This window comes from Podarcis liolepis, assembly GCF_965112155.1.
Source record: "Podarcis liolepis genome assembly, chromosome: 3".
NCBI lineage: Eukaryota > Metazoa > Chordata > Lepidosauria > Squamata > Lacertidae > Podarcis > Podarcis liolepis.
Genome location: NC_139557.1, coordinates 122,826,935 through 122,841,912, shown reverse-complemented (window position 1 = coordinate 122,841,912; position 14,978 = coordinate 122,826,935). Strand labels below are relative to the sequence as shown.

General features: G+C 48.1%; 2 protein-coding genes across 11 annotated transcripts in view; one reads left to right on the top strand and one right to left on the bottom strand.

Annotated features, from left to right (window-relative positions):
- The window catches only part of FBXO16 (F-box protein 16), an 810,609-nt gene that overhangs the window by 213,903 nt on the left and 581,728 nt on the right, over positions 1-14,978 (bottom strand). The window lies entirely within an intron of this gene.
- EFR3B (EFR3 homolog B) overlaps positions 1-14,978 on the top strand; it is a 141,228-nt gene that overhangs the window by 81,810 nt on the left and 44,440 nt on the right. For all 9 annotated transcript variants that reach the window (XM_083494321.1, XM_083494318.1, XM_083494320.1 and 6 more), the window contains exons 2-3: positions 4,861-4,937; positions 7,780-7,907. Coding sequence is in view for 7 of the 9 variants with exons in the window: in XM_083494318.1 (XP_083350444.1) it covers positions 4,861-4,937; positions 7,780-7,907 (205 nt within the window). In the remaining 2 variants the exon portion in view is untranslated. The remainder of the gene's footprint in view (positions 1-4,860; positions 4,938-7,779; positions 7,908-14,978) is intronic.

Sequence of the window (14,978 nt, the reverse complement as noted above, 5' to 3'; positions counted from 1 at the left end):
GGGCAGAGGAGGAGAGACATTAAATGCTGTTGCATCATTCATTTCTGGCGCAAATTTCAGGCAGAGGCCGCAGGGATATAGGGAGCGAATTTGTGGGGGGATTTAAAACGAATTTGCCTCTGGTGAGGGGTGGGTGGCGAGCCTTGTCTGCATGTTGTTGTAAACAAAAATTGCCCTTTTCCCTTTCCAAGAGCCCATATAGAGTCCTTACGTAGGTTCCCTATTGGTAGGAGAAGATAACAGAGGCCAACCAGAGAATATTGAGAAGCAAAGCAGCTAAGAAGCCTGATCTTTATTGATCTGTTGCAACAGGGTGCTCTCCTCACCCGCAGGAAAGGAGGAGGAACCCAGAACAAAAACGCGCAAGGCCTTATAAAGTCTTTTGAAATTGCCACCCTGTAGATCAAGACCACCCCCAGAAACATCATACATACATCACAGAAGGGGTGTAGCTCAAGACCACCACCCCAGATACATCATACCTACATCACAGAAAGGGCGGTCTACAGCAGAAATCTGAGTGCTTTGTTTATCTCCTGTCTGGCAGGTTATCTGATTGCCTTTCCTGATAGTCTGTCACCCATTAAAATGCTTATTACTCAATTCCTGAGACAATGGGAAGGCTCTCTGACCCCCCCCCTCCTTGCAGGGAAAACATTTGGTCAGTTTGGGAATCAAAAATGGTTTCGGGTCGGTCTTCCTGTGCTGATCTATGTATGTGCTTGGTTGGTACACTTATGAACATTACCATATATCTAAGACCTCAGAATTCCTATCACAATGTTGAAGTGTCTGGAGGTGCGAATATGTGAGGGGGCTGGCAAGATCTCGCAGGAGAATCTCTCTGGGCTGCTGTGTGAAGCTCTCTCTCTCCCCCCCTCCCCTTTTTGCCCAATCATATTTGTAGAACCATAGAGTTGCAAGGGACACCTGAGGGTCATCCATTCCAACCCCCTGCAATGCAGGAATCTCAACTAAAGAATCCCTAACAGAGGGCCATCCAAACTCTGCTTTAAAATCTCCAGTGGAGGAGAGTCCATACTGGCACCATGTCAACCTTCTGCCAGGTAACTCCTCTTCCGTGGTGGATCTGGCCCCCTAGAAACTCAGGGACGCCCCAGAACAGCAGCCTGCTGAGGAGAAGCCTAGGCCCCCAGGAAAGACTGGCAGGGATCCCTCCCTACAGAAGGGGAACTCTGGATTTTAACAGATTTGGTTTTTGTATTGCTTTAATTCCATTAGAGCTTGATTGCTTTTTAACGACCATCTTCTGTATGTGTTTAGCTCTTTGTGTTCTGTCTTGGTTGTTTTAATCTGCATAAGCTGCCTTGAGTAGTAATAATAATAATAATCTTTTTGCAGACGCATCTGGGAGTGATTCCGGCTGAATCAATGGGATTTGTTCTGAGCAAGTAGATCTGAATTGGAGAGTTGGAAGGGACCCCAAGGGTTGTCTAGTCTGACCCCCTGCGTGGGGCTCAGACCCACGTCCCTGAGATTAAGAATCCCATGGTCTACCAACTGAGCTATCCCAGCTCAGTGCATTCAGATCTGAATTTCTGGAGCCCTGCAAGCGAGCTCATCATGTTTTCACATTAGAAATGGGATCAACTTAACATTAGTCTGGCATCTGCGATAATGAGGCGGCTTTAAGACATCATGAGAGGCAAGATTCGTTGCGGATAGGAATGGAGAATTCATTAGGAGGTCAGGTGCAAGGCACTTTGTGTTGAAGGAGAAGAATCAATTGCTCACTTTGAGGAAGGAGCCAGAGGCGAGGGGGAGAAGTTTAGAGTAATTGTGCCGATCAATCATGGGAGGGGGGAAATATTGAACCAGGCAACAGCAATTGCAGAGGCTGCAATTCAATGCAGAGGACTCAAACCTACTTGTTGTTGTTGTTGTTTAGTCGTTTAGTCGTGTCCAACTCTTCGTGACACCCTAGACCAGAGCACACCAGGCACTCCCGTCTTCCACTGCCTCCTTGCAGTTTGGTCAAACTCATGCTGATAGCTTCGAGAACACTGTCCAACCATCTTGTCCTCTGTCGTCCCCTTCTCCTTGTGCCCTCCATCTTTCCCAACATCAGGGTCTTTTCCAGGGAGTCTTCTCTTCTCATGAGGTGGCCAAAGTCTTGGAGCCTCAGCTTCAGGATCTGTCCTTCCAGTGAGCACTCAGGGCTGATTTCCTTAAGAATGGAAAGGATTGATCTTCTTGCAGTCCATGGGACTCTCAAGAGTCTCCTCCAGCACCAGAATTCAAAAGCATCAATTCTTCGGCGATCAGCCTTCTTTATGGTCCAGCTCTCACTTCCATACATCACTACTGGGAAAACCAGAGCTTGAACTATATGGACCTTTGTTGGCAAGGTCATGTCTCTGCTTTTTAAGACGCTGTCTAGCTTTGTCATCACTTTTCTCCCAAGAAGCAGGTGTCTTTTAATTTCGTGACTGCTGTCCCCATCTGCAGTGATCATGGAGCCCAAGAAAATAAAATCTCTCACTGCATCCATTTCTTCCTTCTTAAAACCACCCATTTCAACGGACTTAAGCCCACTCTGTGCTATATTAGGCCGTGACCTGAAGGGGAGAGGGAATTAGATCAGAGCCTGGAGACCATCTGTGGTCCTCCAGGCTTTGCTGGGACTACAACTCCCATCAGGCCCTGGTCTTAGCTGTGCCAACAGGGGCTGATGGAATAGAAAAGAGGGGTGCTTTGGGGATTTAAATACGCTGTAAGCTGCCCAGAGTGGCTGGGGAGTCCCAGCCAGATGGGCAGGTTGTAAATAATAAAATTATCATTATTAAATTATTATTGCCCCTTCCGGTACACAGCTTAACCTGGCCCTCCTTGTTTCCTGGGATGTTGCACTGGAGGAATAGGAGGGAAAGGCTAAATTTTGCGGGAAACCTCGGGGTTGGGACCACGTGTGGCCCTCTAGGCTTCTCTGCCTGGCCCCTGGAACTCTAACCAGGCCATGCCCTGATCTTCATCCTTCTTGAATGTCTTTGCCCAACTGGAATTTGCCCTTGAACTTGGACAACGCCTCTTGCTCACCTGCATGGAAGATATGTGTGTTTGTGTGTGTGAGTGAGAGAGAGAGAGAGCAGAAGCTACCTTGCTTTGCAATGGCGAATTTAGTGTGTGTTGCTCCGCCCACTTTTGCCCCTGGCCCCGCCCAGCACTGACACGTGGCCCCCGCAAGGTCACCCGGAAAAGAATGCGGCCCTCGTTGATGAACACCCCCCCCAGGCTGAAGTTTGTGTGCTTCGAGGAGTGGCTGTGGACAGTGGCGTAGCGCTGGTAGGGGGTTGCAGGGGCGATTGCCCCAGGTGCAAAATTCTTAAGAGCGCAACCCATGATACTCCACTGGGCTACAGAGGTTCTGAAGGTGTGTCAAGACTGGGAGGGAGGTGGCTTCCTTCCCTGGCTCAGCAACAAGCAGAACACACGGCTTGAGCATCTCCCAGGGAGCAGGCAGCCGCAGGTGATGCCCCTTCTTTTGTGCCTTGACCCGGTCGCTGGCAACCCACACTACACCACTGGCTGTGGAGCTGCTTATTTGAGAGAACGGAGACCAGCTCAGGCTCCCGTTTTCTCTCCCCACCTGCGGGGTTCGGCCATGATTTGGGGAGCTCTGCATCTCCCTGGCTGAGCAAGTCGGACTGAATGGGATGAAGCGCGTGGCACAGAGTGCGACCGAGATAGGGTGGGGTGGCACAGTATGGCAAGCAAAACTTTACCTTGGGTAGCTCAGGGCTTGCCTGCACAAGGTCGTGACACACACCGCAGCAAAGAAAAAGGCCTCTCTCTGCCGCTGTCAAACTACTCCTTCCAGCCTCTTTTCCAAGGGCTACATCTAGTCTACTTCTGAGCGATGAAGGCACCATCCCTTTCCTTGCCATCTCGCTCCTGAAAGGTTGCCGGGGCATTTTTCGCTCCTGTGAGTCATGGCCTCCAACCGATAAAAGAGCATTTGTACTGCCTTGCCTGGAGCGAGGCTCGCATTTCTCTGTCCCTGAAATCTTTTCCTCCTCTGCTCCCCACCTCAGCCCAGCCTGGGACTTAAAGAACGGATTGGGCGAGTAGCCCATTTACTCTAGCATCCTGTTCCCCCAGCAGCCCGCCAGGTGGCTCTTTGGGGAAACCCACAAGCAGGAGTCGAAATAAAGTCCTTCTTGAAACATGTAGTTAAACTGTGGAACTCCCTCCCACAATAAGCAGAGATGGACATTATTTATTTATTTTATTATTATTTATTCTATTTCTATACCACCCTATACCCGAAGGTCTCAGGCTATCAACCTAAGGTAAAGGGTAAAGGGACCCTTGACCATTAGGTCTGAGGGAGCCGGTGTACAGCTTCCGGGTCATGTGGCCAGCATGACTAAGCCGCTTCTGGCGAACCAGAGCAGCGCATGGAAACGCCGTTTACCTTCCCGCCAGAGTGGTACCTATTTATCTACTTGCACTTGATGTGCTTTCGAACTGCTAGGTTGGCAGGAGCAGGGACCGAGCAACGGGAGCTCACCCCGTCGCGGGGATTCGAACCGCCGACCTGCTGATCGGCAAGCCCTAGGTTCAGTGGTTTAACCCACAGCGCCACCCGCGTCCCATCAACCTAGATGGCATTAAATAATGGAGAAATTAATGGAGGAGTAGAGGGATATGGATGGCTATGATCTTATTCCACAATTTGAAGCAGCAACGCTTCTGGAGACCAGTTGCTGGGAACTGCAGCGGGGAAAGAGTGCTCTTGTGTTCGAATCCTGCTTGCTGGTTCCCCACTGGCATCTGGTTGGCCGCTGTGAGAACAGGAGGTTCTTTCTGATGTCCTCATGGTCTCCTCTTCTCTTCCAGGTGTCTGCGGCTGTTGTGGAGCTTTGCGTCCCCGTTACAAGAGGCTTGTTGACAACATTTTCCCCGAGGATCCAGAGGTAAACATGCTCCTCTACTCTACTCTGCGGATAAACTCAGAGTTGTTGTGCTGTGTGTGTGTGTGTGTGTGTGTGTGTGTGTTGACATCCTTCCCTCCTCGCCCTCCCAGGAATGCGGATTCTGCACAGAGCATCCAAATTCTTTAGGTCAAGATCAATACTTCAAAGGGCAGCCTGACCAGTGCAAATTTTTAGCATCAGACAGCAAAGAGAAAAAGAACAAAGGACAATAGTCCCACTTCACGGAACACAGTAACACAAACATCCTGTCTCCGTCACTTCCCACTCTGTGGAGTCAAAACATACACCGTCATGTGATAGACAAAAGTCCCATGACTGCAATCACAGAGCAGGAATTCTAACAGGCAGCTCATTGCCAAATGGGGAGGGCTGTTTTCACACCTCCTTCCATATGTCTTCTCTTCCCTCCCCCCATCTCCCTGAAACTTTCTTCCTGATTTACTTCCGAACTGAAAGGCAAAGCACAGGAGGTAGAGATCCGAAAGTGCTGCCAAATTAAGGGTTATGTTTTCCGGGAATGGGGGATGCATCCTGTTTTTTTAAGAGTGAAGGATACGTGATTGCAAAAGGTAGGAGGATAGAGGAATCTGTCAATTCTCGTTTTCCTCATTTTTGTTATTTTTCTAATCTTCAGTTCAGCTCATCGTGTCCAAACTTTGTGGGGTAGGAGTTTTGGGGGGAAGGGGGAAAAGTCAACAATTTCCTCTAAAGTAATGCATTTATGTACATTATTTTCACAAAGGTGTGCATTTTTATACAAACTCACCCCCCCCCCATTTAATGCATTTTGGTTCTCCCTCCAGACTTCTGTCACTTTGGGGGCCAGTATTGATTTAATCAAACAATGAACTACTGACTGCATATTAAGAATGTACTATAATTACAGTTCAATGTACCATATTTCTCTCTCCACAAGACGCACCTGACCATAAGATGCACCTAGTTTTTAGAGGAGGAAAACAAGAAAAAAAATATTCTGAACGAAACAATGGATGTATGATTTTTGTGGTTCATGCTGTAGCCACAGACATGTGATCTGATGGTGAATTTGGGGTGACCCAATGCAAAAATCCTGAGGATCCATTACCTCCCCCCTCCCAGGCAGCCTCCGCTAGCATCCCTTATCTCTTTTCTGTTTCCTTTCAACACCCCCTTCCCTCTTGTTTGCCTTAGTGTCTTTTCCTTAGCTGGAGCAGTTTTTTGCTCCTCCTTTTCTTCTAATTTCTCTCCTCATTGCTTTAGCCTTCCTGTTTCCCCCCTTTGCAAGTTTGCTGTCGTTACCTCCCCATCCCAGGCAGTTTCCTTTATCTCTAGCATCCCTTATCTCTCTTTCCTCATCGGCAAACAATCAGCGGCTTTGTTTCAACACCCCCTTCCCTCTTTCAAAAAAACAACATGATCTGCTTTTTGCCCCTGGGTAGGCTTCTCTAAACTATAATGTTTTAGTAGCAGAAGAGTACAATAGAGGCACCTGCCTGATCTCAATAGACAGGGAGTTCCAAAGGTTAAATGCTGCTGCACTAAGAGATCAAGTTCTTACAAATGTGGGATTAGCTCTACTTGGGGCTACCTTTGAAGGTGACCCAGAAACTACAACTAATCCAGAATGCGGCAGCTAGACTGGTGACTGGGAGCAGCGGCGTAGCGTGAGTTGTCAGCACCCGGGGCAACGCAAGTAATTTGCGCCCCCTAACCCGGGGAAAGGCAAGTAATTTGCGCCCCCCCAACCCCTAACCTGCGAGTTGCCGCGCAAACAACGCTGCTTGCCCGGAGGAGGATGGAGGCAGAAGCAGCCGCCGCCTGTGGCTGGGCCGAGGGGATGGCGGCGGCGGCAGGGTGCAGAGGCTGCCCGTGCCCGGCCAGGCGTCGGTGGCGGCGTCAGCGCTGCTGCAGCGGCTGCTCCTCCTGCGAGCAGTGAGCGGAGCGCAGCCACAGCGACGGCGGGGGGCGCGCGCGCTAGGGCGCAAGGCTGGCGGTGGCGGCGGGGAGCCCGGCGGAGGAAGGAACTTGTCCCTTCCCTCTGGACTCGCGCCCCCCCAGATGTTGCGCCCGGTGCGGTCGGCACCCCTGGCACCCCCCACGCTACGCCACTGACTGGGAGCGGTCGCAGAGACCATATAACACCGGTCTTGAAAGACCTACATTGGCTCCCAGTACGTTTCTGAGCACAATTCAAAGTGTTGGTGCTGACCTTTAAAGCTCTAAACGGCCTTGGTCCAGTATATCTGAAGGAGTGCCTCCACCCTCATTGTCCAGCCCGGACACTGAGGTCCAGGGCCAAGGGCCTTCTGGCGGTTCCCTCGTTGCGAGAAGCCAAGTTACAGGGAACCAGGCAGAAGGCCTTCTCGGTGGTGGCGCCTTCCCTGTGGAACACCCTCCCACCAGGTGTCAAAGAGAACAACAACTACCAGACTTTTAGAAGACATCTGAAGGCAGCCCTGTTTCGGGAAGCTTTTAATGTTTGATGTATTATAGTATTTTAATATTCTTTTGGAAGCCGCCCAGAGTGGCTGGGGAAGCCCAGCCAGATGGGCGGGGTATAAATAATAAATTATTATTATTATTATTATTATTATTATTATTATTATTATTATTATGAGGCACCGGTAATGGTGCCAGTTCCACCTATCAAAGTTTGCCCCCAAACTTACAAAAGGTCTGAAGCAGAGAATTTTTATAGGGGCTAGGCTGTACCACGTGAACAGCCAATGGCTCCTCGGTTCCTCCCTAGATCCATCCTTTGAGCAGAGGTCCTTGTCTGACATCCCTCAAGACGGCCGTGCAGACTCGAGTCCTGACACATGTTCCCTTTCTCCCCCAGGATGGGCTGGTGAAAACCAACATGGAGAAGCTGACTTTCTATGCACTTTCTGCTCCCGAGAAGCTCGACCGCATCGGTGCTTACCTGTCAGAAAAGCTGATCCGAGATGTGAGCAGGCACCGATACGGGTAAGGGAGACCTGTGTGGCAGCGGGTTGGGCTGGATGACCTGGGGGGGACCCTTCCAACCCCACAGTTCCATGATTCTACAGCCCTGCAGTGGGATGAGAAAAGCTTTTAAAACTGGGAACCCTTTCTAGCCTATATGAAAAGTTGTTGCCCAGGTGCAGAATAATAATAATCATCATCCTGCATACCAGATGAAGCTAGTAGACAGCTGCCCTGGACACAGAATTGACCTGCACCTCCATGGACAACAGGGCTTGAAGTGTAAGAAAGTTGGACAATATATCAAGAAACACATGAGAGAGGATAGAATTGGATAAGACGAAGCTTTTAAACACAATTATATGCAATTTGGGTTATAAACGTCGATGTTTGGGTGAAGTCAGTAGTTTTGTTGAATTTGTATATGGTTTTTTTTTAATTAATATTTTATTAGGTTTTATCAATAGAAAAGTTCAGAAAAATACAAAAACAGAAAAATACAAAATTACAAAATACAAAAATACAAACATTAAACACAAAAAAGAAAAAGAAAAAACACATATAAAAGAAAACAAAACACCCTCTTTCTTGATTTCTCATCTTTAGTTAACTTATTTTCCTGACTTCCTCACGTCTCCCTTTTTTGTATCCCTTTTAAAAATTGGTTCAGCAAATTCATATCCTATTAGTTTATCTATTATCAATCCCATCTTGCATTTTACCTTGTTGCTAGAACCCCTTCAATTCATTTCAATGTCATCAGCATTCAAAAATTTTACAATATTTCTGTAAATAAGTTTTAAATTTCCTCCAATCTTCTTCCACCAACTCTTCTCCCTGGTCTCGGATTCTGCCAGTCATTTCTGCCATTTCCATATAGTCTATTAGTTGCATCTGCCATTCTTCCAAGGTGGGCAGGTCTTGTGTCTTCCAATGCTTTGCGATGAGAATTCTTGCTGCTGCTGTAGCGTACATAAAAAAAGTTCCTGTTGAGAAACAAATGTAACTTTCTATATGGAAAAAACTCCTGCCTCATTCCCCTTCCTTATCAGATTTTTTTGTACATCCAATGAACGCTTGCTCGTCGCTTCTGACTTGGATCCGGTGAAAGTGTCTTCTTAGGAGCCAAGCCATTGTTTCAACATCAGACGTTGGAAACCCAATCTGTTTCGGAGCCGTTCTGCAGACTACCTGGGAAGGTGGTGGATTTTCCTTCCTTGGTGGTTCCTAAGCAGAGGTTGGAAGGCTAGTTCTGGGTGCCTCTCCTCAAAAAAGACACTGCAGACTTGGGAAAGGTTCATAACATGTGAGAATGTTCAGGGAGGCAGGAGAGGATATATTGTTTATTAATATCCTTCCTAACTTGCGCAAGTAAAACTTAGCAGAGTTTTACATCCCCCTTTTTAAACACCCAGCAGATAGCTGGTTGCAGGCTCGTGTAAGCCTCTCACTATTAGGTTCCAGGTAAGTCCCCTTTAGGTAAAGGGACCCCTGACCATTAGGTCCAGTCGTGACCGACTCTGGGATTGCGGCGCTCATCTCGCTTTATTGGCCGAGGGAGCCGGCGTACAGCTTCCGGGTCATGTGTCCAGCATGATTAAGCGACTTCTGGTGAACCAGAACAGCGCATGGAAACGCCGTTTACCTTCCCGCCAGAGTGGTACCTATTTATCTACTTGCACTTTAACGTGCTTTTCAACTGCTAGGTTGGCAGGAGCAGGGACTGAGCAACGGGAGCTCACCCCATCACGGGGATTCGAACGGCCAACCCTTCTTATCAGCAAGCCCTAGGCTCTGTGGTTTAACTCACAGTGCCCCCCATGTCCCTATAAAGTCCCCTTTATATCCCTTTTAAAAGAAGAAACACGCCACAATCTTGTGTAAAGTATATAAAAGAAGTTTGCTCACATCATCAGTTCACAGTTGGATCCCTGAAGGCAGACTTAGTTACGAAATATATACATTTGGATCTGATAATCTGATAAACTAGCAGTCACTGCAGTTCACAAGCTGAAGATGGAGAAGAGTCGAAAAGAAGAAAATGTGCTGTGTGCCCTGCTTTTTTGTTACCTGAACAGGTAAGGTCACACCCACCTCTAGTCACATGCAAGAGGAAGGATGCTCCAGGCCAGGAGGAAACAGGAAGTTTTCCCCTACATTGGCTCCTAGTACGTTTCTGAGCACAATTCAAAGTGTTGGTGCTGACCTTTAAAGCCCTAAACGGCCTCGGTCCTGTATACCTGAAGGAGCGTCTCCACCCCCATCATTCTGCCCGGACGCTGAGGTCCAGCGCCGAGGGCCTTCTGGCGGTTCCCTCATTGCGAGAAGCAAAGCTACAGGGAACCAGGCAGAGGGCCTTCTCGGTAGTGGCGCCCGCCCTGTGGAACACCCTTCCAGCAGATGTCAAAGTGATAAACAACTACCTGACATTCAGAAGACATCTTAAGGCAGCCCTGTTCAGGGAAGTTTTTAACGTGTTATATTTTATTGTATTTTTGGTTTCTATGGAAGCCGCCCAGAGTGGCTGGGGAGGCCCGGCCAGATGGGCGGGGTATAAATAATAAATTATTATTATTATTATTATTATTATTATTATTATTATTATTATTATTATTATGTCTTCTCTAGGAAAACAAGGAATGTTGCACTTGACTGCTACCTATGTATCACATCCCACATAACAGAGCTGCCAAAACAATCAAAGAAAGGATGGAGCTTTCAGGACTTTTAGCTTAGAGAAAAGAGGAGCCTCACGCACAGCATGTTAAAAGTGGAAGCAGAGCAGAGCCATAGATGGCTTCCTGTCTTTTACCTGCCCTGAATTTTCAAATGAGGTCCACAAATTTAGCGTTTTGAGAGACACCGTAAAGCTTTCCCCCATCCGTTTCTCCGCAATTCCTAGCGTCACGAGAAAAGGACCAAAGCTTTTCCCTGTCCCTTTTCTCCCCTCTGTGCATAATATTATAAATATCTCTTTGACGCTAAAGAATTCTGCCTCTGCCGCCTCTTTTCTAAAGAAACAGAAGATTCCACCATTCCGCTTGATTTTTCAAATTCTATTTTTGCTGAGCCGCCTGAGTCATTTCTATATCCATCCTCTTTCTGCTCACACCTGCCTTTCCGCTTCGATGGAGCAGCTGCTCCACTTAGTAGGTGGTGTTTGCCGGAGAGATGGTGCTGTGAGTCTTCTGGGGGCGTTGATGTTGCCAATAATAAATTGCCGCTCTGATTCTGAGGTGTCGGGTCGACTCTAGATGAAACGGGGCCTTCAAATACTTCTGGGGTGGGTTTTTGGTTTATTCCCCCCGTCTTGGCGACACAACCAGGACGCACAACTGTCTCTTTGCGCTTTCTGCTCCTGTTTGCCTGTTGTGTTTTGCTTTCATCTGCTGGAGAAAAAAAAGTGGGGTTTTTTTGGGGGGGGGAGATGTTGGAGAGAAAGAGGGGCGCGGAAGCGTCACTCAGAAGCATGGAAAATGGGAGACGTTTCAAAGCTGCAAAGATGTCTGCTTTCATCAGAAATGACAATCCCTTCAAAGGGATTGTCTGAGGTTCTGCGTTCAAGGGACGGCTAATGAGGTTTTGCTCGCAACGGAGCCTTTGATGGAGGAGAGTTTGATGTCGGCAGCAAAGGCTGTGGCGGGTGCTGGAGGGCACATGCCGCCTCCTCCGATTTCAGATGTTGGGTTGACTTGGAGGCACTGGTTAATTCCCTCCAGAGAATGGGACTCTCGGCTTTGATCTCTGCACACAGTTGAAATGGTGGATTTCAGCGGAACTCGTGAAACTCCTTTATCTGAGATCAAAACGCTTGGCTGTCTAGCTCAATATAGTCTGCTCCGTCTGGCAGTGATTCTCTGGCATTCTTGGACAGAGGAGGATCTTTCACTTTATTTACCTGATCCTGTAAACTGTCAATACCAGAAGCTCTAACTGGAGCCTTCTGCATTCAAGACATGCGCCCTACTACTGAGTTATTATTATTTTATGAATATTATTACAGTCGTACCTTGGAAGTCGAACGGAATCTGTTCCGGAAGCCCATTCGACTTCCAAAACATTTGGAAACCAAAGCGCGGGTTCTGATTGGCTGCAGGAACCTCCTGCAGCCAATCAGAAGCCCAGTCAGACGTTCGGGTTCCTAAAGAACATTCGTGAACCGGAACAGTTTTGGGAGCCAAAACATCTGAGTTCCAGGGCATTCAGGATTCAAAGTAAGACTGTATTTCTATTTTTCTATAAAAGAAACACCATTAACACCTTCCTTGTTCTCTTATTCTGGCAATGGCGCCCACCTGAGAGGTGCCAGTACTGATTTCTGGTGAGTTCCAGATGGGAAAAAAAGCCCTGATTATAATTATTTATTTATAGCCTAGCTTTTAATTGTTTACTTGTTTTTATCCCGTATCTTGTTGGGACGCGGGTGGTGCTGTGGGTTAAACCACAGAGCCTAGGACTTGCCGATCAGAAGGTCGGCGGTTCGAGTCCCCATGACGGGGTGAGCTCCTGTTGCTCGGTCCCTGCTCCTGCCAACCTTAGCAGTTCAAAAGCACGTCAAAGTGCAAGTAGATAAATAGGTACCACTCCGGCAGGAAGGTGAACTGCATTTCCGTGCACTGCTCTGGTTCGCCAGAAGCGATCTTAAGGATGAAGTGAGGTATGTAAATCTAACAAATAAACTAAAATAAAAATAACATTTTCCCCCTGGTAGGGACTAAAAGTGGCTTACAGATGAAATAAGAACAGCTGAAAACATAGAAAGAAAAACAATAATTAAAAACAATTAAACACATACACACATGATTTATTAAAAAAATACAGATAATCGTTTCTCTAGGCAGGGAGTTCCAAAGTTACCTGGGAGCCGCCACCGAGAAGGCCCTCTCCCACATCCCCAGCAAACGTGCCTGGGCAGGGGGCAGGACTGAGAGAAGGGCCACCTCGGAAGATATCAAAACCTGGGGAGGGTTATAGGAGGTGATTCTACATCTGTGCAACAAAATATGACCCAGGACAGGTCTTGAAACTGAAGCCTCACTATTGTAGGGCTGTCATACGCCTGGGATTTCCCAGACATATCTGGGATCCGTCTGTCGGAAACTGCGTCTGGGCGGAATTTCCGAAAATCGCTGAAAATTTCCTGCAAAACCCGGATGTATTGCAACCCATGTCGGAAGCGTTGATTTTTGGAGAATTGCCGTAAAAATAGCTCAAAAACTGTTTTTTGTGGGGTTTTTTGGAGATTTTGCAAAAAACAAAAACAAAACCACCCTCAACAACTTGTGTCCGGATTTTCACTTTTTGAAATATGACAACCCTAATTGGGTAGTCCGGGCTTGATGGGCCTATGTCTGACAAAGAGAGAGACTCGAGTTCTGAAATGATTGAATAAGTGGGCTTAAATATCCACTGCAAAAACATTGCCTTTGCAAACAATCCAGGCCTGTTTGTCTTCCACTGACAGGTGATTTATTTTTGCCTTTTGGGCTGGCTGAGCCCTGGAGAGACACCGACGTCTTCAAGTCTTTGCTTGACGTCATTTGCGGTGCCTGGGGAGCAAAACTTGTGTCTGCCGTGGCCTTATTGAGCAGATTTATTTTTTATTTGGTGTGTGTGTGTTTTAACGGAGCAGGATGTCCTCATTCTCTCTCTTTCTCACCTTGCTTTTGATGTTTACCTCCCAGGCAGGTCCCAGGGGAAATCCTGGGCTCAGATTCTGGAACAGGTGAGCTCAGAAGACACGTCGGCTAGCTCTGAGTCCAGAAATCTGTGATGGAGCAACGAAAAGGGATTGAGAAGGGCTCTGCTGCTGGATTAGAACTGGGCGAAGAATGTAGGGAGCTGTTATAAGGGGAAAAAAACCTGCTCCTTTTCCCTTATGGGGTATCCGAGAGCCCATATAGAGTCCTTAAGTGGGTTCCCTATCGGTAGGAGAAAATAACAGAAGGCAACCAGAGAATATTGAGAAGCAAAGCAGCTAGTAAGCCTGATCATTATTAAACTGTTGCAACAGGGTTCTCACTCACCACACACAGCAGGAAGGAGGAACCCAGAACAATGGTGCGCAAGCCCTTATATAGACTTTTAAAACTGCCCCCCCCCCGTAAGCTCAAGACCACCCCCCAAAACATCATACATACATCACAGAAGGAGGCGGTCTATGACAGAAATCCTACCTGCCAGGATACCTGATAATGGTCACTGATTGCATTACCTGGACAGCCTGGGCATTCTTTTGTGATGGTTAATAGTTTAGTTCCTGAGTCCAGGTCACAGGCTCACCCTATTCATACACAAAGATGCCCTTAAGACAGGATTTGCAAGGAAAAAGACAATGGGAAGGCTTTCCCCATTTGCCTCCCTTCCTGCAGAGGAATATTTGAGGTCACTGGGAGATTTGAAATCCCTTCGGGATTGGCCCCCCCGTACTATTTCAGACATGTGGTTTATATACTTATGTATGTGTTCATAGGCGCCGACTCCATGGGGCTTGAGGGGGCCCGAGCCCCCTCAAAAATTCGTTTGGGGGGGCTCCGCCCCCCCAATAATCTCCGGCGCCCCTCCAGCAGAGTGCCACCGCCGCCCCTCCCCCAGCCCAAAATGCACAGGGTCGGGCTGCATGCCTCCTGCCCTCCCTCCCGAGCAAAAGCTCCACCCAATTTCCTTTGGAGCTGATTAATAGGCGCAGCACGCTCTCCCCTATTCGCTCACGAGGAGGCGGCGCCACTTTATTTGCATATTCATGAGCTTATTTATTATTCATGAGCTTTCCCGGGCCCCCCCAATATTTTTTATAAGTCCGCGTCCCTGTATGTGTTTGCCTGAGTGCTCACTGGAAGGACAGATCCTGAAGCTGAGGCTCTAGTACTTTGGCCACCTCATGAGAAGAGAAGACTCCCTGGAAAAGACCCTGATGTTGGGAAAGATGGAGGGCACAAGGAGAAGGGGACGACAGAGGACGAGATGGCGGGACAGTGTTCTCGAAGCTGTGAACATGACTCTGACCAAACTGGAGGAGGCAGTGGAAGACAGGAGGGCCTGGCGTGCTCTGGTCCAGGGGGTCACGAAGAGGCGGACACGACTAAATGACTA